This window comes from Neophocaena asiaeorientalis, unplaced genomic scaffold (assembly GCF_003031525.2).
Source record: "Neophocaena asiaeorientalis asiaeorientalis breed wild unplaced genomic scaffold, Neophocaena_asiaeorientalis_V1.1 scaffold59, whole genome shotgun sequence".
Taxonomy (NCBI): Eukaryota; Metazoa; Chordata; class Mammalia; order Artiodactyla; family Phocoenidae; genus Neophocaena; species Neophocaena asiaeorientalis.
The window spans coordinates 8,770,813-8,795,753 of NW_020174268.1; the positions used below are offsets into that span (position 1 = coordinate 8,770,813).

The following is a 24,941-nucleotide window of genomic DNA, read 5'->3' on the forward strand; positions in this document are numbered from 1 at the left end:
AAAGAGCTTTACCTTGAATGTGTGTGTGCGTTTGTGTGTATTTGTGTGTAAATCTCTGTGTTGCCAGTAAAAGAAGCAATCTTTTCTATGTTATTTTTTAAATTGCTGGCTGCCTCCCCCATGAAATTTTAATTCCACAGGTAAACTATATACTGTACTGCGTCTCTTTGCATGTCACTAACCGCTGCAAACTCTGACTCGTTTTGCCCCCGAAGAGCCAATTTTTCCCCCTCAGTGGTGATGTTGGCCTGGTTGGTGACGAATGCCTTAGAACTGGTAATGTTGCCTAATTCTTTTTAAAGAAATAGAGATTCAAGAAAAATCTTTTCTGGAGGGGTAGGCGTCCTTAAACCATATGTTTATAAATTAAGTTAATCTTAGTATAAGTTTTTTTGATTATCATGTAAAGGAGCTAATATCAAAGCCCTTAGACCTATTATTAATAATAATTAATAATAAAGGGAAGCCACGTTAGTATTTTCTGTTAAAAATTAATTGTGGGTGGGTGAGTGAAATATAGAAAATTATAAAGCGGAAAAATCAGCTCTATAACACACTCTTTAAAGTCGTTTTGATTTACCTGCTCTATTTTCTGTTTTCCATATAAGAATATATTATATGTAAACAATTTTCATATAAATACTACTGTTTAAAAGATATAGCTCCTGTAAAAACAAAGGTAATGACAGCTGCTTTTAAACCTCTTATGTTCTTCCATGCCGCAAAATGCTACCACAGTATTGTCTTCATTCAGTTTTTCCTTAAGTTTATTTAAGGAATAAAATAACATTATTATTTTCTATTGTTATAATTACTAAGGACCTTAAAGGTATGTGGCACCCCATTAAATCTATAAAACAAGGATTTCTGACGAGTCTTACAGATCGTGTTTTCTTTTGATTCCCTCCCAGGAATGCTGCATGGCCATTCCTCTTTCCCAAATCGTGTTCATTGAAGAACAGGCAGCCGGAATTGGGAAAAGGTAAGGTCTGTATATCACAGTCTTTATGCACAAAATCGTTTCCAGTCAAGCTGTCCTTGTTAACTTGGTTGAGTCATTGCTCAGTCAGTCATGGCCGTGACTGTGTGTGTGCGAGTGAATCAGATGACTGTGTTTGTTGGTCAGAGCTCCCCTAAGAAGGTATCGTCCTGGGGGAGGAAGGAAGTAGGTGAGGGAGATTAAGAAGCACAGACTTCCAGTTACAAAATAAATGCGTCATGGGTATGAAAGGCACAGTGTGGGGAATATGGTCAGTAACTAAGTAATAGCTTTGTATGGTGACATAGCGTACCTAGACTTATCGTGGGATCATTTTGAAATGTATAGAAATATAGAATCACTCTGTTGTGTAACAGAAGCTAACAGTATTGGAGGTCAGTTATACTTCAAAAGGAAACAACCGAAGTCATGGAAAAAGAGATGGGGTTTGTGTTTGCCAGAGGTGGGGTGTGGGGGGCAGGGAAAATTGGAGGAAGGTGGTCAAAAGGCACAAACTTTCAGTAATAAGATAGATAAGCAATAGGGACGTGATGTATTGAAGACAACATTATAAATGTAATTAACACCGCTGTACGTTATCTATGATAGTTATCAAGAGAGTAAATCCTAAGAGTTCCCATCACAAGGAAGAAAAATTTTTTTTTCTATTTCTTTAATTTTGTATTGGATGTTCACTAAATTTACTCTGGTAATCATTTCATGATGTATGTAAGTCAAATCATTATGCTCTACACCTTAAACTCATACAGTGCCACATGTCAATTATATCTCAAAACCGGGGGGAAATATGTTTTAAAAAAAAGAAGGTAGGGCTTTCCTGGTGGCGCAGTGGTTGAGAGTCCGCCTGCCGATGCAGGGGACGCGGGTTCGTGCCCCGGTCCGGGAAGATCCCACATGCCGCGGAGCGGCTGGGCCCGTGAGCCATGGCCGCTGAGCCTGCGCGTCCAGAGCCTGTGCTCCACAATGGGAGGAAAAAAAGATGAAGGTATTATCCTACTTTAAACTCATTGATAAATGGAAGTCATTCTTTTTTTTTTTTTAACATCTTTATTGGGGTATAATTGCTTTACAATGGTGTGTTAGTTTCTGCTTTATAACAAAGTGAATCAGTTATATATATACATATGTTCCCATATCTCTTCCTCCCTGCCTCCCACCCTCCCTATCCCGCCCCTCTAGGCGGTCACAAAGCACCGAGCCGATATCCCTGTGCCATGCAGCTGCTTCCCACTAGCTATCTACCTTACGTTTGTTAGTGTATATAGGAAGTCATTCTTAAAGCATCAATCAAGTACTAAAGTTGCTGTAATATCCTCAGGTCATAATAAATAAGTGTGGGCGGGCTGTCACTGTATATATTTCCACAGACATTTGCTTTTTGTGGGGGGAGCATGCCGTGCGGCTTGTGGGATCTTAGTCCCCCAACCAGGGATTGAACCCAGGCCCTCAGTAGTGGAAGCACAGAGTCCTAACCACTGGACCACCAGGGAAGTCCCCAGTCATTTGCTTTTCTGTGTCTGTGTATGTATCATTCAGTACTTGAAATCATAAATGACCCATCTGAGAAAAATACTTGACTTGCCTCCTATTTCTAGTTGACCATAAAGTTTCTCAACTTCGACTTTTTCAGATATCAGTGTTGAATAGAGTATCACAAGAGTTATTGTCCAAACAGGGACATTTCTTAGAGTAATAAGGGACACTGCTTATAATTAGATCAGGCAAGCATAAAACTGGACTGTCCCAGGCAGACCAGGAGATGTGCTCACCTTGGTTTAAAGCCACAGGTTAAAACGTTTCTGTTTATTCAAGTATATAAAACATTTTCACTTTATACTTTACATGCATGTGATTGAGGGCAACTTATGAACAAATATTGCTGATAAGGAATTTTTTTCCATGTGGGCTTATCTTCAGCTTTAATGTAGTTAGATCCTTCAGTAGAAGTGAAACAAATGTTAAACTTCCCTGGAAATGCAGTGCATCCTTAATTATAATGTTGTAGCTAGCATAAAAGATTGCTTATTTGACATAAAAGAAACTAACCAATATTTTGAAGAGATTAACAAGGCATAGATTTTTAGAGTAGGCTATTTTTCTGATTTATATTTTCCACCTTGTCACTTTTCTCCATCTTACTGAGTTTTTTCTCTTTTTTTTGGTATGATCGACAGTACAACATTATATCAGTTTTAGGTGTACAAGATAGTGATACCTAGTATTCATATATACTGCTTTATATATTGCTTTCCTTATTAAGTTCTACAAACTTGGGCTTCCCTGGTGGCACAGTGGTTAAGAATCTGCCTGCCAATGCAGGGGACATGGGTTTGAGCCCTGGTCTGGGAAGATCCCACATACCATGGAGCAACTAAGCCCATGTGCCACAACTACTGAAGTCTGCGCGCCTAGACCCCGTGCTCTGCAACAACAGAAGCCACCGCAATGAGAAGCCCAGGCACCGCAACGAAGAGTAGCCCCCGCTCACCGCAACTAGAGAAAGCCCGTGTGCAGCAATGAAGACCCAATGCAACCAAAAAAAATAATAATTATTATTATTAATTTAAAAAATCATATTAAAAAATGACCATTTAAATTAAAAAGAAGTTCTACAAACTTTAAGGTGTTCCAGATCATTTGACTGTTTCTCTGCTGTGTTCCAAGGAAATCTAAACTCTATAACAAAAATAGTTAAATATTTACCTTCACATTAGTGTCTATTTTTAAACATCTCCAGTGAGGAGGAATTCGATAATATGCCAGGTTGACTTTTCTCAAATATTCTCTTTAGCTCCCAGCTCCTCCTCTCAAATAATTACCGTATCTCATTGAGTCAAAGATGTACTGCATTTTCACCTTTTAACATCTCTGTACCCAAGATGCTTCTTTGCATTGGTGGATCTTAAACTTGGTGAAATGTAGTAATTGAATCACCCAAGAAGTGAATATATGAAAAAATTAGCATGGATCTTTTTATTCTGACTTTGGGATGTTTAAACTTAATTTTGTATCATCTTTTAGCTTTTCATTGGGTTTCCTTTGACAAATTCTGATAGTTAGGGCTCAGGTTTTTTAGTTTTAAAGAGTGTATGATGCTTTTGCTTAGTCACCTAATCCTAATTGTCATAGGTTTATTGTTTGCCTGACAGTTCATTTCACACAGTCCCGCGCTTCTGCTTACACAGTTTTATTCGCTCACCTCACTTAAAGATGTTCATCACAAAGGAACCAATGAAGAGTCCGTAAAAAAAAAAAAAAAAAAGAGTCCGTACAAGCCTGGCTCCAGTTCACTAACCAAAGCATTTGTTACATCAAGGAGGCCCCACATGTGGTGTTTCAATTTTAGGGTGGTATTTAGGCAACTATATGGGCCTAAACTAAGTAATATTGAGTAATAGGTGTATCTATAAAGTGGTCATGAAGAAAAAGCTCTAAGCTAGGTATGCAAGATACTTCGAGTTTTTAGTTTTGCTAGTATTTATAGAAGATTGTTTGTTGAGCTGGTTGGGAAAAAAAGACTTATAAAACTCAACAAATATAATGGTATTTTGATGGCATAGAAGATAATAGTAGTCATAAAGATCATGGTAGTTTGTGATCCTGGAACAGCAGCATTTTGAGAATTGTTTTTGCTGTGGGATATCTCTCTAGATCATGCTGCTGACTGAGTGGCGTTTTCCAAAAATGACACTGTAGAATGTTGGTTTTGGATGCAGTTTTAATAAAATGTCAGCTGGCCAGTTTTACACAGATAAGTTTTCACATTTTGTTTTCAAATGAGTAAGGTTGTATGCTTTGGCAGAAATTATAGGCCCCCTGGTAGCCTTTGGGGATGACTCTGTAGATGGAAAACCTAATCATAAATCAATATCATAAACCACCCCAAATTCTGCAAATTTATTTTGAACTTACTTCCTAAAACCACATTTTTATTTAGTCTATGGTGCTAGTAATTTGAATTTTTTGGTTCACAGCTTACAGATTTTAAGTAGAGATATTTTTGAAAGGTTCATTAATACTGAATTGATACAGACCTTAAAAGGATTCCTTTCAGGATGTTGTTTGTTTCTACACGAATTTTAAGTGATCTGAAATACATTAAAAGTTATGAAAATAGAATTAGTGATTTTTAAAAAAACAATTAAATATATTACATTTGCTCTTTCTTTAGTGCCAAAATAGTGGTTCACCTTCACCCAGCTCCTTCTAACAAAGAACCTGGCCCATTCCAGAGTAGTAAGAACTCCTACATCAAGCTGTCCTTCAAAGAACACGGCCAGATTGAGGTAAGTTTCTTTATGAATACAATCAGACTAGAAATGTGTACTCGTATGTATTTTTGTTGTTGTTTGTTAATAGGATGGCAGGCAATATTGTTCAGCATACCAGTTTTCACCATATTTTTACAATAAAATTTTTGTGGTATCTTAAGCCTTATCAGTGGAGAATACGAAGTTTAGGTTTCAGTGGGAACGGGAGGCAGGAGGATGTAGTCACAGGAAAGAGTGGAGGCTGGAAACAGGCTAAGTCACCACGCTAGGTAGGCTACTAGTTAAGTGTTCAGTGTTATCGTTTGGATAAAAGGACAGAGTATAATGCAGTGACATGTTTAACTGCCTCAGCATCTGAAAGTTCACCAGCCTTATATCAGGCAGTCTATCTTTATTAACTCCATACAAATCTAATCGCTTAAGTTCTTATTCCATAGTATCATGGTTTATATGTTCTGATTAATAACTTGCTATGTAAGTATTCTTTAGACATTTATAAGTGTATGTTTATCTCCCCATCGAGATCATAAATTATGTTCTTTTTCTCTGTAGCACCTGACCCAGTGTTCCTTGCACAGCAGGCACTGAGCAAATTTAAGTGACTAACTGAAGTCATTCCCACTGTAGCTGAAAAATAGAGCTGATTTTTTTTTTTATGAGCGTAGGTATGTTTTGGCCCTAATATCTGGCCTCACATTTTAACTAGACAAATTATTCTCAGCTTCCTTCATGGATAACGGCTGTGTATTTTTCTTGGCACTGTGTCTGTTTCGCTACAGATTGAAAACAATCCACACATGCAGGATTGTTTAAAGTAAGTCTACTTACTTCATTGTCACTCATCTCTTTGTTGAGAATAGTTCACTTTATGTAGAAGGTCAGTTCCTTCTTTTTTTTCCCCCTTTGTGCTTTCTGAAGTTGACCCAAGGAAAGAACTTCCTTTGATTTCCTTTGATGTCTCTGAGAATTCTAGGCTTGTTGCAAATGACCAAACAGACTTCCAACTAAAGAAATGTTAAGTAATGATTTGTACTAGGATGTCACAGCCTGACTGACTCACTTAAAGTGTATGTGGGTGCATAACAGTTTTACAGGCGTTTGTCAGAGGAAATGACACAGAGAAGATGGGAGAATATGCCAGTTTCCCAGTCGTTGCAAGCAAATAGAGGATCCCAGGTATTTTTTCAGCTGTTTCCTAATTCAGTATTTTCAGCTCTGTACTTGCATCTTCGTTAAGGGAAAAGACTTCTATGATTATAGAACTTGCCAGAAACAAAATAATGATATTCTGATTTAAAAACTGATTTTCACAGAACTTAATTTAGTGCTCTGTAGATGGTAGACGCTTAGTAATAATACATGACTACTTACCAGGGTAATTTCAGGGTGGCAGAAGTTAGATTCCCCTTCTGCATTCTGTTCTTTATAATTAGTGTGGCATCTGAGAGAACAGACAGTACCACTGGGTGACATTTTCCAAGTCAGTCTAATTAACCACCAACGTGGACAGACACTCAAATGTATAAAAGTAGCTTGTATAATAACTGTCAAGTACCAGAATTTTACCTATAATTTTTTGCACATTTGAGACCATATTGAATATCTGATACCTATATAATAGCTTGCCAAAGAACAAAAATGAAGAGGAAATTTAATTTATATCTAAAATACAGAGTAAAATATACCATCTCTTGTTATGTTCAGTTTTTCTGTATAATGATTTGAAGGTCATTATGTATGGCAATAAACCGACAAATATTTTGAAAGGAAACTGAATGTAACTGTGTGCTGTTTTCTTGGGTTCTTTGTGGGTCCTCTCCCACCACTGAAAACACAATATAGTGGGTTACAAAAGATTGTGTCCTTCCTATTTTGGACGTTTTATTTTCTACTTTTGTTTTTCAGCCAGGAAGAATAAGGGCTGTAGGAATTGTAGGTATTGAAAGGAAACTGGAAGAGAAAAGAAAAGAAACTGACAAAAACATTTCTGAGGTAATTCTTACACAAGTTCCGGTCAGCTGTCTTTTCCAGCCATCTTTCTTATTCTTTTGGATACAGCTGTGAGTAACTCTGTTCTGTGTATTGGAATATATTTAGTTTGCCTGGAGCCACACAGTCTCTTATCCCATTTAAGGAGCCTACTTCAGGTTGGCATAATTTAGCCCAAATGTGTTTTAAAAATCTTTTCCAGAAAGGAATTAAAAAGAAATGCAAATTTGTTTTCTGTGAGGTTAGAAAACGTCATGAATTATTGTGTGTAAATTTTAAAGTCTAGATGGGATTGACTGGAGGGTCCTCCTAATGAACTCAAGGTCCTATGTATAATTATTTTGGATGTTTGGTTAACTTAGTTGAGGGGAAAATGCTGTTCTGTGGCCCTTGACTCTGGCCGGACACTACACAGTTTTATGCTGATGACCACTTGGGGACCAGGCACAGGGGTAGTAAGAATGGCTCAAACCAGCTTATCACTTCTCCTAGGAGAGCACCCCTGAGCTTGTACTTTACAGTGTTTCTGAAACCTCATCCTATATGAGGAAATTCAAATGAAGGGGAAACAACTCTAGTTAAGGGGCTTCCCTGGTGGTGCAGTGGTTGAGAGTCCACCTGCCAATGCAGGGGACATGGGTTCGAGCCCTGGTCTGGGAAGATCCCACATGCCATGGAGCAACTGGGCCCGTGAGCCACAACTACTGAACCTGTGCATCTGGAGCCTGTGCTCCGCAACGGGAGAGGCCGCAACAGTGAGAGGCCTGCGCACCGCGATGAAGAGTGGCCCCCGCTCACCGCAACTAGAGAAAGCCCGCGCACAGCAGCGAAGACCCAGCACAGCCAAATAAATAAATAAATAAAATTAATTTTTTAAAAGAAAGAACTCTAGTTAAGAAAATGAGTTATACATTAGATTTTGGCAGTTAGTTAATACATCTAAACATATCAGTTTTCCCATGTTTATATGGAAATGGTCTTGGATTTTTATGAAATGATTTTATGAACTAAAGTAATTTTTTAGTTCTTATAATAGTTTGTAAGTAAAATTCCATTGATTAGTGCTGCTCATAGAATTTCCAAGATTTATCTCAATCAAATAAGTCTAAACTGCAAATAGGTACTGAGTACCTGTATTAGTCAAGGTTCTCCAGAGAAACAGAACAAATAGGGGATGTATTCTTCTGGATACAGCTGTGGGTATCTTTTGGATATCTATATGTGGATATCGATACATAGATATAGATATGCTGATATCTTTATCTCTCTACATATAGATACAGGTATCTGTGTATCTATATTGTCCTATATATACACAATGAGATTTATTATACAGAAGTGCCTCATGTGATGGTGGGAAGCTGCCAGCTGGTGACCCAGGAAAGCTGGTGATAGAATTGCTAACCGGAGTGTGAAGGCCTAAGAACCAGGAGCCCTGGTGGTGTTAAGTCCTGGTCCAAGGGCAGGGTAAGACTGATGTCTTAGCTCGTCAGTCAGGCAGAGAACTTTCTGTTCCATTAGGCTCTCCAGAGGGCATTTCAGGAGGGCGATCTGAATGTAACCGTTCAGCTCATCCTACAGATTCGGATGCTAACCTCATGTGGAAACAGCCTCACACACCCACTCAGAATGACGCTTGAGCAGACACCTAGTCAGGTTGACACATAAAATTAACCATCATGATAGCCATATCTGGGCCCACTAACTGAATATGGATTCTTGTTGAGAGACCAAGGGCACTTGACCTGTTAAGTGCTGTGGTCTAGGTTTTGCTGAGGGCATGTTTATGGTAAAGTTGTGTGTGTTCCTTGGTCCTCTGTATTTCCCGCACATTATCAGCTGGATCCAGAGGCTTGTTCAGACTTGTGTTTGAGCCCTTTGTTGAGACTAGAGGTGACACTGTGTTCCTTCATCACGTCTCTTTTTATCATGTTAGCAGCTGTCAATGTTCAGTGCATAGATCTTTGGGTCACTGGTGGTTGCAAATGGTGGTACTCTGTGATTTATTTTTCATTTATTTGTTGGGACACTTTTTTTTTTTCTTTTTTTTTTTTTTTTTTTTTTTTGTGGTACGCGGGCCTCTCACTGTTGTGGCCTCTCCCATTGCAGAGCACAGGCTCCGGACGTGCAGGCTCAGCGGCCATGGCTCACGGGCCCAGCCGCTCCGCGGCATGTGGGATCTTCCCAGACCGGGACACGAACCCGCATCCCCTGCATCGGCAGGCGGACTTTCAACCACTGAGCCACCAGGGAAGCCCGGGGACACTTTTTAAAGAGATGCTTCTGTTCATTACTGTTTGGCTACTCAGTGATACGGCTCCTATAAGGAATGCAGAACATGTGCCGTTTCCTTTATTATCAGGATGATAAATTGGTTCCTTATCATCCTCCCGAGGTGACTAATTAGGCTTTTTCACGTATTATTATGAATTCATACATTTTAACATATTTGATGATTTCAGTCAGTTGCAATTATTATCCTAGTTACAGCTCAAATTGTCCCATCTTTGGCCAGTGGGAGCCTCTTCAGGTTGGCTCCTGAGTGGTTTGGATGTGACCTGGTGGACTCTGAGAGCTTCCTTACTGCCTGGTGTTATCAAAGTTCCAGGACCATCTTGTATATTTCCTGCTCCGGATCTGGAATCAACCATTATCTGAGAAGCTCTGGTTTCTTTTAGTGGGAAATGGTATTCCATGACCACAGTCTGCCTGCTAGGAATTTGCATCCCTCTTGGGTTGATCTTTATTTCTAGGACTTTTCAGTGGAAAGAGCTAGGACTTTTTTTTTTTTTTTCTAATAAAGGTGCCTCACGAGGTCACACTGATGCTTCTTATTCAAATTCGGGACTACCCTAGCGAATAATGACTAAAACAGTTAAAAAGGATATTTTTGTATATGTTCTCCCCTTTCTTCCCACATGTAAAACATAGGTGTGCTGTATCTACACTATCTGAGCGTTCAGCCACCATGTACCCTCGTCCCCTCTAGCTGTCATATAGTCTCATTTGTACAAGTAACTGTGTGTGATACCACCAGTCTTTACGTTCACCTCCCTCTATTCATTTTGGCTGTCCGGAGCTCATCCTCTAGTAGATGTTTCAGAAAGTGCTCATGGGAACAATATTCCCTGAGCTCTGGCATCTTGGTATTCCTTACACAGGAAGGTCAGTTTGGCTGGATTTGTAATCCCTGGCTCACATTTTCTTTCCTGAGTGCCTTCCATATGTGACTTTCAGTTTTTTGTCTGGCATGAAGTGTTGCTGCCAGAGTGATGACAACCTAATTTTCTTCCTTCTCTAAAGTCACTTGCTGTTTTTCTTAGATGCCCAAAGGATTTTGTTTTTTTTTAAATAAAGCTTTGTAAAATAATTTTTCTAGACTGTCTATGTGTTAGTCATTCTGGATTGTTATTCTCGGGTACGCAGTATGCTTTCAGTATTTGGTTTCAGACATGTTTTCTTTTAATTTCAGGGGAGTTTTTCTCTAAATTTCAATAATTGCTTAGATTTTTTTTTTTTCTTCTGAGACTCCTATTAGCTGTATGTTGCAGCTTTACGGCCTGTCTTCACTCTTTGTGACTTTCTTTCAAACCCTTTTTATCTTTTCCTTCGTTTCTTTTTTATTTTAGAAAAATTTCCTTCTTCATCTGTTGTCTCTCTTAAGATATTATCTGTTGTGTTTATTCCTCTTGTGTTTGTCTAGTATAGTCTTTCTTTCAGAAATGATTTAAAAAATTCTTTCCTGAGTCCTGTCACCTCATTTCTGATTTATATTGCCCTTTCACAGCTTCTCTCATTAACACCTATTAGCTCATTTTGAAATAAAAGGTAAACTTTTGATGTGATCTATGAACATGTCCTTCTGGTGTGCTTTCATTATCTATAATGTTATTCTGCTCTTGATTTTCTTTTTTCTTGTAATAACTTTGTGTGGGATTTGACCTTGATAATTGGTCTTGCTAATATTCGTGTGAAATTGGTTTTCTTGAAGTTCCAGAGGAAGGCCTAGTTCAGGGCGGCTCTTCTCATTCCACAAGCTCACTCTTCTGCTCTGCGCATGCAGCGTGAAAAAGGGAGGTGGCTTGCTGTCTGTGATTTCCTGACCCCGTCCCCATCCCCTGTTTTCAGCTGGACCTTGTCCCCTTCCTCTGTTATCTCTACCTTGCTCAGTTGCCGATTCCTATCTCAGTAGCTTCTCCCCAGCGTTGGCTCCTGTCCTGGAAGGGAAGCCAGGAGGTTCACTTTCAAGGGCTGTTTACAGGCCCTTCCTGAGGACCCCTTGTACCCACTTCCTGTTGAAGTGGGCAAAGCCCTACCTGTTTTAGTTACTGTCCTCAAGTTGGCCCGTCTGCCTTCAAGGGACTCCTGTGGGTTCTTTCAGGGGCTCTTCTTCTCAGACCTGTCAGTTGCCCTGTTGCCTCCCTTTTCTTTTTCCTGCCTCAGTGCTGATATCATGCAGGTCTTGTGGCCCTTGCTGGTTTGTCCCCACTTGCTTGTACCTTGGGGTTTTTGTGGCTGTCTTGTCACTTAGTTTTTTAGTATATGCGGCCCGTGGGGTTTTGGTCTTGAGATCTAGTTGCCCCATTTTTATGTCGGGATTTGGAGAGATTTAAAACCTGTGCTGCCATAGCCACCACCTTCCCAGAATCCTCTATTCCTGTAGAATTCCAGCATCTTAGCGTAGAGGGGTTCTAACTATGCAGAAAAGGAATCATCTCAGGGCTCGTGACTAGATATGGAGCCGGGGTTATGAGAACTCAGGTTTCCTGATTAGCAGATGAGTGTGGTCTGCTACGTCACGGCCGCTCACTGCCACCCAGAAGGCACTGTCCTCTTTCAGTGACTTTTGTAGTCATCCTTCTGTGTGACACTTTTGGAGATGGCATGGAGCAGTGAGCTAATTTTGCATTATTAGTGTTTCTTTTTCTGAATGTTGCCATACTAACTTGGTGTTCAAAATAACGTTTTTCTTAACTTATGAAATGTTATTCTGTTTCAGTGTAATTTTCATGGAGTTGCATAGGTCAAAGGAGTGTACACAAGCATTGGGCTCTCGTGCAGGTCATTGATTTATTCAGCAGATGGTCCTTGCTCTCTGTGTGAGCCCTGCATCAGATGTTTTGGATTTGTTGTAGTGTGCCAGACAGACAGGCAAGTAGGCGCTCTCTACACGGTGAGAAATGCCACGTTAGGAGAAAATAGTGGCTGCAACAGGAACACAAAGCATGGCCCCTGACTTCTGATGGGGTCAGGGAGGGCTTGTGAGCAGAAGTAACGGAGGTCAGGGCCTGAAAGTTGAGCAGGCACTAGCAGATGACCAGTAGGGATAAGAGGATCCAGATAGAGGGAACGGAATATGCAAAGTACAGAATGAAGAATATTGAAACAGAAAATTCAAGAATGTAATAACAGTTACCGAAGCTAATCACCAAAGTAATGACTGAAAGTCAGTAAGAAAAAAATGCTATAAATTGGCTTAGGAGAGTATCCCATGGTTTTAAAGCAGATGCCGTTTTCTTTCAAATGTGGAGTGGAAATTTGACTATGAATGAGGTAGAGGGATAGAAGGTTCTATAAACTGGCAGATAAAATAATAGGATGGGCACATGCGTCTGTTTTGCATTTGTACATATATTGCTTTAATTTTTTTGTGGGTAGCTTTTTTTTTTTTTTTCGGTATGCGGGTCTCTCACTGTTGCCTCTCCCGTTGCGGAGCACAGCCTCCGGAAGTGCAGGCTCAGCGGCCATGCCTTACGGGCCTGGCCGCTCCACGGCATGTGGGATCTTCCCGGACCGGGGCACGAACCCGTGTCCCCTGCATCGGCAGGCGGACTCTAAACCACTGCACCACCAGGGAAGCCCTGTGGGTAGTTTCTCCACCCATTTTTTGGATAGTTGGCTAATACCAAATTTTAGAATAATAATAGAAATAGAAGTGAGGAAGCTTTTGTTTGTGTTTTATAATTACTTAAAATGTTTTATAGGTACTTCTTCCAAGGTACTAAAATATTTGTATTTATTGTTTATGGGCTATAAGCAGTAAGGGCTAATATATGTATTCTATGTAGACTATTATTTTTAGCAAACTTCTTCTATGAAAATATAATATAGTAAATAAAGTGATTTGCCATATAAAATTTAAAAGTGTTGCCTTACTAGTTTTCTTTACACGTAGGTAGAAGAAATCTAGTAACAGTTTGTACATGCAAAGTAAAAATCTAAGCATGTAAAGTGTCTGCGTTTTAGTTTTGAAAATGAGGTTGGTGTGTGATTTGCCCTCCATTTGAATGTTAGAATTGCCTTAGTTTCAGAGCTGGTGCCCAGAGTTTCCCACAAAAGGTTTCCTGCATCTGCTGGCTGTTGCTGATAAGAATCCAGTGTTTAAGTCTTTTGTTTATCTAAGGAAATTCCTGTTAGGTGTGTTCCCCTTTGTTTTCGGTAGTAGCCCAGTGAGTCGGCCATAAGAATTGTACACAACACTCTATTCTTTTAGCAAAATCCTTTTGCAGATGGGGGGGGGATACTTTCCTGCGTGGAATTAAGATGGGCACCAGCCCGTCAGAACCTGTTAACCACTGTTCTGTATGGATTGAGTTTTCAATTAATGATAAGCTGCTTAATTGGTTTTTAAAAATAACATCTGTGGATATCAGGTGATATTCTGCACTGGAAGTATACTTTTGGTAATTTGAAATACGTGAATTATAAATATGTCTAAGTTTGAAGAGGCCTTTGAAGTGGATATTCATTGTAGTAAATTGAACAATTGATGGGTTTTATTTAGATATGTTTTGGTGGCATGTTTTTCTTTTGTGATAGCCACTCTAGTCAAGGCTACGAGTATAATCTATGTAATATTCAGAGGCTGAGGTTTATGGTTTCAGTTAAATCACACCTGCTATTAAAGCCAAAAGGGTTGGGCCCAAAGAAGTATTCCTGCAGCTGCATGTTACCATTTTCAGCCAGGAAAGCTTTACAACACCTTTGATTCTTGAGCTCCTGTCTAGAAATGGTTTTGGGAAAAACCAGTGACAAATTTTCTTACTTGTGTCAAAGAACAGTAAATAATATCTTCTGAACTATTACTTATGTCATCTTTTATTTGTTTAATCAATAACTGTTTCCTCTTTGAAAATCTGAAAAATTGTTTTTTGCAGGTTGTTTTGGAAATTTGATGGTTTATTCCCAAAATAAGGTAGATTTAGCACTTGTATAAATATTCATATAAATAAATGGATATTTGTAAGAAAATTTCATACATTTTTTTCATAGGGGAGAAGATAGAGTGCTTCATTGCTTTAAAACATCTAAATTCTTTAGACAGATTCCAATAAAAGCTCATTTCTCATTTTAGGCCTTCGAAGATCTCAGCAAGCTAATGGTCAAGGTATATGTCATTTATATCTATTAAATTCATACCAATTATGATACACTTTTGAAAATACATTTTGTTAGCAGACACTTTGGGGACATTACTTCTTTTCAATCTTTTACTGTTCTCTTGACAGGCTAAGGAAATGGTGGAGTTATCAAAATCCATTGCTAATAAGATTAAAGACAAGCAAGGTGACATCACAGAAGATGAGGTAAAAATAGATTGTTTTTTTAAGGCATTAGAAACTAGATTTCACAAATAATGCATGGACGTTTTGGTGGTTTACCAGCTTGCTTTCTTAATGTAGTGTTTGATTTCTTTTAGGACTTGAAGATATATGAAAGTACTAAATTAAAAATCAACCATAAAAACTTTGTTAGTTCTAGCAGGATTAAAGGATATTTCAGTACCTTTTCCTGGAGTGTAGAAAACAGAGGTATTGAAATGTGTAAGAAGTGATTGTTTTAGACATGTCCATAATTTTGATATGTTTTATTAAATTTGTTTACAGTCTGGTCACAGCCATTTTCCTTTCGAAGTTTTTGGTTGTATCCCTTGGTTGGCATTAAACAGAGCATAGTTGTCATCTAAGTCTCCTCTGCCACCAAAATTGGGGGGAAAATGGAGTATAAGATACTAAGACAGGAGAAGGAAGAATAATACGTAGATTTATGCAGGGAAGTACTAGAAATCCACTCTTACATAGTTCACAGCATAGAAACACAGTAGAAGAGACAGGTAGATATAGAAATAATGGAGTAGAACTGAATGTCTGATGGAAGGATTTTATACGTTGGGTGGAGAGACTTATTCTGCATAGTCTTTTTGTGCATTTTCTCCTCTCATTATAGACCATCAGGTTTAAATCCTATTTGCTGAGCATGGGAATAGCTAACCCGGTTACCAGGGAGACGTACGGCTCGGGCACACAGTACCACATGCAGCTGGCCAAACAGCTGGCTGGAATATTGCAGGCACCTTTGGAGGTAAAAACAAAACCTAAACGGTCTCTTTAAATTGTGTTCAATTATTTCTGTGCCATCAGAAATCTTAAGAGCATAACTCCGTTCACGATATGGTTACTATTCAACCAACATGTTATTTTTCCTTTTGGTAATATTAAACTAGTTCATTGATTCTTTGTCAGTAATTTTCTAAATTGTTTTTAATTTCCATTTCAGATATCTAAATCTATTTGATGTAATTATTTCTTATCTCTTGTTTTCAAAAGGAAATATATAATCTGTATATATTTTCATATATTGTGTACTATTAATAATTTCATAATACAGTTTCATCTTCTAGTCATTATTCAGGCAATCAAAGCTTTATTAAAACATTTGTATTAAGAAATATTTCAAACATATGACAAAATAGAATAGTGTAATGAATCCCTATGTGCCCATCATCCAGCTTCTTCTGTAAGCCAGCCTCCACTTAAAGTTGTTTTAAAGGAAATCCCAGACATCACATCACTTTATCTGTAAACATTTCAGTATGTAATTATAGTGATAAAGACACCTTTAAATGTAATTATAATCCCCTTTCACATGTAAAAGTTAGAAAATAATTTTTTAATATTATCAGATACCTAGCTAGTGTTCACATTTTCTCTTATAGTTGATTTGTTCAAACCAGGATACATTGCAAATGTTTGATTTCTCTCTCAAGTGTTTTTGTTTTTTTAAATTCTATGGGTTTTCCCTTCTCCCATGTAATAAATCTCCCATTACAGTAAATTTTTATTTACTGAAGAAACTAGTAGTTTGTCTTATAGAGTGTCTCAGAGTATGGATTTTGCTAATTTGTAAGTCACCATGCCTCCCTGTCCTGTGTAGTCCCTGTAAACTGGTAGTTATATCTAGAAGTTCTTTCTTTTTTTTTTTTCTGACAAGAATATCTTATAGAGGGTGTTGAGCTTTTCCATCAGGAGGTACATAATATCTGATTGTCTTTTTTTTGTGATGTTAACAGCCACTGACAATCATTATCTAGATCTGTTACTTCATTAGGGGTTGATAATAATGGTGATATTATTATTTAATTCTATAATTTCTTCAGTTATTAGATGGAATAACTTAAAGCATTTAGATACACTTTTTGAAGGGACTTCCCTGGTGGTGCAGTGGTTAAGAATCCACCTGCTAATGCAGGGGACACAGGTTGGAGCCCTGGTCTGGGAAGATCCCACATGCCATGGAGCAGCTAAGCCCATGAGCCACAACTACTGAGCCCACGTGCCACAACTACTGACGCCTGTGCTCCTAGAGCCCGTGCTCCACAAGAGAAGCCACGGCAATGAGAAGCCCGAACACCTTCTCACTAGAGAAGACACTTTCTACACTAGACACTTTCACTAGATACTTCTCACTAGACACTTTCTCACTAGAGAAAGCCTGTGTGCAGAAACGAAGACCCAATGCAGGCAAAAAGAAAAAAAAAAAGATAAATAGGGCTTCCCTGGTGGCGCAGTGGTTGAGAGTCTGCCTGCTGATGCAGGGGACACGGGTTCGTGCCCCGGTCCGGGAAGATCCCACATGCCGCAGAGCGGCTGGGCCCGTGAGCCATGGCCGCTGAGCCTGCGCGTCCGGAGCCTGTGCTCCGCAACGGGAGAGGCCACAACAGTGAGAGGCCCGCGTTCCGCAAAAAAAAAAAGATAAATAAATAACTTTATAAAAATAAATAAATACACTGAAACATGGTGTACAACCCCTCTTTTCATTTAAGTAAATGTTAAAATGTTAAAAGTAATAATGACAGTAAAGTCCAAATATGGAATTTGAAGTGCCTCGTGGTATCTGAATTGGTTCCCTGTGTGTAAATATAGTTTTCAAAAGCTTCTTAAGAGATTTTATGATTTCTGATTTCACTCTGATTATGATTTCTGTTAAGAAATGCTAACTGGTCCTAATTATAATGCTTTTTATTTTATATTTTAACAGGAACGAGGGGGAATAATGTCACTCACGGAGGTGTACTGTTTAGTAAACCGAGCTCGAGGAATGGAAGTAAGAATAAAATATTTAGATATTCTTTTAGCTAAATATAGACTCGTTACAATACAAATTCCCCTACAGTGAATACAATTTGAGGAAGGGTTGTGAATATCAAAACTATTTTGAGAAGCAGTGTGGCGCAGTGAAAAGAGTACTGCCCTGGGATCTAGGAGATAAATTCTGTTCCTGGTTTTGCTGAATGCCCTTGAGTAGCTTCCTTAACCTCTCTGGAGCTCAGGGGTTTTTTTACCTTTAAAATAGGGTTTGCGGCTTCCCTGGTGGCGCAGTGGTTGGGGGTCCGCCTGCCAATGTGGGGGGCGCGGGTTCGTGCCCCGGTCCGGGAGGATCCCGCGTGCCGCGGAGTGGCTGGGCCCGTGGGCTGTGGCCGCTGGGATTGCGCGTCTGGAGCCTGTGCTCCGCAGCGGGAGGGGCTGCAGTGGTCAGGGACCCGCGTACCGCAAAAAAATAAATAAATAAACAAAAATAAAATAAAATAGGGTTTGGACCGAATGATACCTTAAAGCTCTGAGAGTCTGTGTTTGTATTGCGATGAACAAGATTGTGCCTGATGCCCTTTCTCTGTGATAGTTAACTGTTTTGAGTGAACCTGGTTGGACTCAGGTTGCCTGTAGGTGATACAGAAAGAAAGCCGCCCTGCCTCTTTGGCTCAGAATCAGCAGTGGCTATACTTCAGCTCTCACTGCCTGTTCAACACCCAGCTAGCTGTCTTTGGCCTCCAAGGGTCTGACTGTGCACTCTCTGTGCCCTTGAAGTAGAACACAGTTTTGTGGTGTCAGCAGTCACCTCCACGCAGACAACTCACACACATCTCTCCAGCGCTCACCCCGGTCTCACGGGTTAAGCCTCTGTTCTGCATTTTTATTTGAACAGTCATCATAACCGCCACCAGTGGATACTTACCATCACTCTGCACGTGTTATCCATTTATCCTCCCAGTAACTCAGTGAGGTAGCTACTTTTACTGTCCCCATTTAGGGGATGATTAGGGGATGAGGACATTAAGGCTTAGAAAGATTAAGTAACTTGACCACAGCTGCACTTGGAGACAGTGTTTTAAACAGCGACTGGGACCCAGGCTGGGCTGGCTCCAGAACCATTCTGTGTGACTGACACCTGTGCTGGTCACCACCACGCAGGACCGATTCTTCAAGCCCACGTGGTCTGGAAGGGTAGCCTCTACCTAGCTACATGTGATGACTGTGAACTTGAAATGTGGTTAGTCCAAATTGAGATGTGCTGTAAGCATAAATTACACACGGGATTTAGAAGACTTAGTACAGAATAAAGAAGTGTTAATTAGCTCATTAATGATTTTTTATATCAATTATATGGTGAACTTTTGCATCTATTAGGTTGAATAAAATATATGTATTAAAATGAATTTCGCCTGTTTATTTTCTTTTAATGTGGCTACTAGAAGATTTTAAATTACGTACATGACTTGTATTATATTTCTACGGATAGTACTGCTTTAATGAAAAGAAGTCTTTTGCTTCTTTGTTAATCCTATTTGCCTTGTAGTGACTAAGCCACCTAAAATCCTTGCTACGTGATAATTTTACACTATCCTCTTCTGTTTTAGTGGTCGTTATAATTATATAGCATCACTCTTAATTTGCAGTGTAAACTGGATTTTTTTTCCCCACCAGTTGCTCTCACCAGAAGATTTAGTGAATGCGTGCAAGATGCTGGAAGAGCTGAAATTACCTCTCAGGTAAAAGAACCTCTGCAGGAAGTTTGCCAGCTATAGGCATGATTCCACCCTGAGTAGACAGGACAGCCCTGCAGGTCTGCCATCCTGCGTGGTGAACCAGCATATATATTGCCCCTCTTGAAGTTTATATCACATGTGGGCAGAATTCACCCGGCACCACGGACACCTCTGTCAACCCGGCTTCCATCCTTATCAGGGCTGTGCGGGGCCTCAGGGGCTGGTAGTTGGCCTCTTGCCGCTGGGGCAGGAGGTGAGAACGTGGGCTCCTCCCGTGCGGTCACAGTGACCAGTCCCTCTGCCCTTAACAAAAAGTAGACAGGCATAGTTTATTTAGCATGTAGATTATAGTTCAGAACTTCATTAACTGTTTATTCATGAGCTTTTTAATTAGGCCTTAGTTACCCGTGGTCATTGTATTTGAAATGTTCTTTTGTGTTAATATTGCCCTCAGTCCTGGCATAAATGAAAGTAAAAAATATTTGCACTTCCTCAGGGGCCCGAGATCCCAGATATTCACGGCTTTGTCCTCCCGTCTGTGATTTTTAGGCTCCGTGTGTTTGACAGCGGCGTCATGGTAATTGAACTTCAGTCCCACAAGGAGGAGGAAACAGTGGCCTCAGCCTTGGAGACGGTATGGGGACCCGGTTTCCTCCCTCCGTTGTTAGACCTTGCCACAGAAGACCCCAATGCTTAGCAACTTGAGAAACAGGATTTCCTTTTAAATTCAACTTTACTGACAAGTAATATTCACAGACCCAATTGAAAATGGTTTCTCATTAACAACGAATAACTATTCATCACATTTATACTTTGAAAGCTCCTTGAAACTTGCCAACACTCATAACATCTAGTGAGTAAGGGGAGTTAGAATGAGTGAGGTGCTTGCTCTCTTTCTGTTTGAAACTCAGTCTTGAAAATATGTTTTGACTTTGTAAATCAGTGTTACCCATGATTGAAGTTTTTCTTTCAGTATTACCCACATAAGCTGCATTACCCTACAAATTGTTTTGTGAAAGAATTGCTTCAAAATACACGGAAAGCAAGTGTAGTTTAGATGGGTTTTACTGGGCAAACTGCTGTTACTCGTTAGGATCCTTGAAATATTATCGCCTCATAGCTTCTGTGGTGAGCCTGTATAATTTGAATAACTCGCAGTTATTATACTTCTTATTTTAAACTCGATGAAAGTCCCAAGGCTATAGATACTTCTATCACATATTTAAAACGAATCCTATGTATAACAGTCCTTCAGTGGCGCATGTACTATGCACTCAGTTAGAGTTTATTATATGTTCCTTTTCAGACTGTGGAATAGTTCTTTTTAGGCATTAGTATATTGCCTTTTTTATATTATATAGGGTTTCATGATGTTTTAGCCTTCACCGTGTTTGTTCTGGGTTCTTCAACTTTTGTAGACTTAAGCATTAGTGAAGAAGATTTAGTTCTAGAGTGAACAGTCTTTGGAGTTTAGTAGAAAATTCAGTAAATTATTTCCCAAGTATACTGGTAGATAGTACCCCCAGGTTAGTACCTAGGTGGCCTAAATGATCACATTTTTTCCTGCTGTGTGTTTCTGTTAGGTTTCAGAAAAGGGATCTCTAACATCAGAAGAGTTTGCTAAGCTTGTGGGAATGTCTGTCCTCCTGGCTAAAGAAAGGTAAGCAAGGGCTTTGCTCGTCACTTACAACTAATCATTTGTGTTTCTGAATGGGTGGATGATGGTGTTTTTATCCCTTGACTCCTAGGTTGCTTCTTGCCGAGAAGATGGGCCATCTTTGCCGAGATGACTCAGTGGAAGGCTTGCGGTTTTACCCAAATTTATTTATGACACAGAGCTAAGAGTTTTGTATTTGAAATAACTTGTTCCCGGGATACTTGCATCATGTATGAGGTTGTATGACATGGAGCTAAGGGTAAACCCTGATAAACCGAGAATTTACTGGAACTTCACAGTATAATATAAAAGCCTTTTAATTTCTCCCTAAATATTATGATCCAGGAAGTTTCTTTAGGATAAATATAGGAAAATATAGAAAGATGAATGCCAATATGAATTCGAAATCATGCTACAGTTGTATAGAAACCCTCCGAGTTTAACTTGAAACATGGTGGATTTTAACTTGATCTTCAAATGTGACCATTTTTGAAAGAAGAGAATTTAGTTCATGGGGGAAGAAAGAGAGAAGTTGCATGTCTGGACAGGTCAGATCATTATTTTGGTGTGACGAAAATTCACCTGATTATAAATGAGGTTTTTCTCTGCATTTGGCGTGCACATTTTGGGGGGTTTTCATGAAACAGTTTATACCTACAGTGTAGTTTAAGAACCTGATGACATTGGAGCAGAATATCCAACTGCAGGATATCGTCTGAGGCTCTTCCTAAGGGCTTTTAGAAGCAGCCATAGGCATGTCTTCAGCAGACCAAATAAAGCACCTTAAAAAAAAGAGAGAATTTTATTTGACTTACGTATACATAATCTGACGAGTTTCCTTTTTTTTAAGTGATGATTTCATGGCTGGCATTTAAAGAATGCAACTATGTCATTTTGTTTCAAAAATGCTGTAGATTTTGAAAGTGAATGAACGAGCTGTATAGACATGCCTAGAGATATGGTTACAGATTTGGAAAGTAGACGGTTCACGATTTCCCTAGGATTGTTGTGTGGGTAGAGGGACTGGCAGGACCTTTAACTCGCTTTACAGGAACCTTGGTGCTCTTGTACCTCAAAGCCAAGGATGGAAAATAGAGAGTGGGAACATAATATGTCTCCTTTTCCTTCCCTAAAGAAGGAGTTTCAATGCTGAACTTTTAAAATCTTTCTATCATATTCTAGCAATATTTTTTTCCTTTACCCCACACATTCTAAGTTGTGTGGAGAAACTGTCTCACTAAAAAGTATTACTGAGATAACAAAAACCGGCTAATATATTGAATCTAGATTGCTTGAGTTTTCCAGTGGACTGCCTGACTTTGTTACTGCTACGTAGCATACGGTATGTTGGCATTACCTCAAACTCAGGGACCCCAAAGGGACAGAAGGAGAACCCCTTTCTAAGACTGAATTGGCAGTGGAAGGTAGTGATGGGTTTTGGCCAAGCATCTAGAAGGGATAGTATCTGTATTGAGAGAACCTTTAAGACCGGGAGGTGGGGATACCCAAGCTCAGACCCTGGGACCCCTGAGATGTCCTCGCTGAGAGAGGTGGAAGGCCAGTGCTGGGGCCTCTGCAAATGCCCTTTGGGGAAGGTCCAGGGATCCTCAGCTGCGAACCCAGGGAATCCCTCCCAGTGCAGCCAGAGTCAGTCCCTGATCCCTGTCACTGCTCTGCATCCTCCGGTGTCATGGGAATGTTGTGGCCGAGGCATCCCGCCTTAGTCTTTGTTTTCCGAACCTGTCACTGATTCCACGTTGTGTTGACAGATCCCTTAATTCCCCCATCGCTCAGCCTCAGGTTTGTTTGGGGGGAAATTCAGTGTCTGGCTACCTAAGCCTTTCGGGCCATTGTTACGGTTGTTTGTATATCACTCTTCTCTCTGGGAGGCACTCACTCTCACACTGCCCTGGCAAACTTGTATGCATACACACACACACACACACACACACACACACACACACACACACACGATATCTCATACACACGGTATCTCATCTGTCTAAGGCTTTTTAAAACTACACAGATAAATAATGTGTTTCACTAGTTGGAATGAGCTGCAACTAAGATTGTTTGAGCTACTGGGTCTGGCTCCAATGGTCTGGGTTCATTACAGCAAAAACTCCTATAACTCAGAATATTTATTTACACTAGTGTGATAACACATGAACGAAAATGGAGCAGTCTGAATTGTACAAAGTGAACTAAAGAGGAAGAAAAGTGGCATGGATATATTTTGCAAATGCCACATTAGTTAAAAAACAGGTATGGACGATTTTATTGTTTTAAAGTGGGCATTCTTCAGTTTCCAGACCTCTGTATGTATATTTTTATCCTTTTTTCTTTTTTTCCTTGTTTTTGCCAAATAAGGTGTCATTTTGGTCCTTTGTTGGTAGAGGTTATGTTTAAATACAACCAATCAGGCCCTAAGTGCAAAAAAGTTCTGTCTTGGTGCTTATCACTATTATAATGTTATTTTTGCTTTTCTAACTTTGCTCTTAGGAGCATAAATCTGTTTGTAGCTTTATGGTAATAGAATATTTCTAGCCACAGACTGTCAAAAATTTTTTTACACTGTACAAGTGAAGAATGTTTTCAGGGTTAAATGATTGGTATTAATATATACCAGTCATTTTGCAATTATCGCAAAATTTAAAAATGAGTTTTTCTAAACTTGGTGTTCTTTTTAAATACTCTTTGGAAAATATATGAAAATGATAACCCTTTAGTCAGAATAAGCCCATGTGTTAAGATTTTTTTCTTTTAGATTTTATAATCAAGAGTTCATTATAAACATTTATGACCTCAAGCTCCTCCTATTTTAGTCGTTTTAAAAGAATGGGAAATGGCTCACAAACGTTTTACTTTTAATTCGTGACGTGAATTCCGCTGTCGACTGACTGTGTGTATTTGTGTGAGTGTACTGTCTCTTCTTCCCTGTTACCAGACTAAACCGACCAGCATTTGTCATGCCATCATTCTCATGCTCAAATACTTAAAATGGTTCTCCTTTGCCCAAGAGTCTCCGAGTTTCCATTGTGGTACGACAGAGTCACAGCTCAGAAGGTGGGTGGGTTTTCAGGGCTGTGCTATGGATGGAATCGAGCATGCTCAAAATGATCCTTGAAAATCTCTCTATAATCTTACAATTCGAATGCCTGTAGGGTGATACATGGGTATGAATATTTTATGAATATAGTAAGTAAATATATAATAAAAAACTACATATCAACAGTAGACTTTTGTAGTACCAATAATTAAAACTATTTAAATGTTTCTTTTTTTCACTTTGCTGATAGGTATGGTTGAATTTATGTAAATGTATTGCTAATCCCATCCCTTATGATAGATCGTAAGTGTAAGCTCCACAGGGGCAGAGATTTTTATCTGTTTTGTTCATGGATGTGTCCTCAGAGCCTAGAGCGAGGCCTGGCACACAGTAAGCATTCAATAAATGTCTACCGAATGAATGACCTCCAACGTGTATGCCTATTTATCATTTGGCTTCACTTTACCCCACTTTATCTCCCATTCAATTCAATACAAAGAAACGTTTTTGAATACCTGTCGACTTTGTGTGAGGAACAGGGCCACTGGGGGATACAGAAGTGAATAAGATGCGGCCCCTGCCTTTAAGAGGATGGCCTCGTTGGGAAATAGACACATAGCGACCTTAGCTGATGATGAGACGAAGTGTGTGCCGTGGAAGGGGCACAGGTACCGTGCTTGGAGGACAGAGGAAGAGGTCTTCAGTTCTGACGGAGGAGGGTCTGGGAAGGCCTCATGGGAGAGGAGAAGCTGGTGCACTAGTTTCACAAGAACCCAGAGATGGTCAGGGGCAGGCATTGGGTCAGAGAGCAACAGGAGGTCTGTCCCTTCCTGCACCTGGGGCACATTGTCCTTGTCCAGACTTCCCTTTGT

At 39.6% G+C, this 24,941-nt stretch overlaps 1 protein-coding gene across 1 annotated transcript in view; it reads left to right on the forward strand.

The window, feature by feature from the left end:
- Window positions 1-24,500, forward strand: part of VPS36 (vacuolar protein sorting 36 homolog) — a 34,091-nt gene extending 9,591 nt beyond the window's left edge. The window contains exons 3-14 of the mRNA XM_024755420.1: window positions 912-982; window positions 5,172-5,286; window positions 6,358-6,447; window positions 7,177-7,263; window positions 14,615-14,647; window positions 14,769-14,846; window positions 15,487-15,621; window positions 17,578-17,643; window positions 19,302-19,366; window positions 19,913-19,997; window positions 20,947-21,023; window positions 21,112-24,500. Of these exons, the coding sequence (XP_024611188.1) occupies window positions 912-982; window positions 5,172-5,286; window positions 6,358-6,447; window positions 7,177-7,263; window positions 14,615-14,647; window positions 14,769-14,846; window positions 15,487-15,621; window positions 17,578-17,643; window positions 19,302-19,366; window positions 19,913-19,997; window positions 20,947-21,023; window positions 21,112-21,205 (996 nt within the window). The 3' untranslated portion in view covers window positions 21,206-24,500. The remainder of the gene's footprint in view (window positions 1-911; window positions 983-5,171; window positions 5,287-6,357; window positions 6,448-7,176; window positions 7,264-14,614; window positions 14,648-14,768; window positions 14,847-15,486; window positions 15,622-17,577; window positions 17,644-19,301; window positions 19,367-19,912; window positions 19,998-20,946; window positions 21,024-21,111) is intronic.
- The last annotated feature ends 441 nt before the right edge of the window (window positions 24,501-24,941 follow it).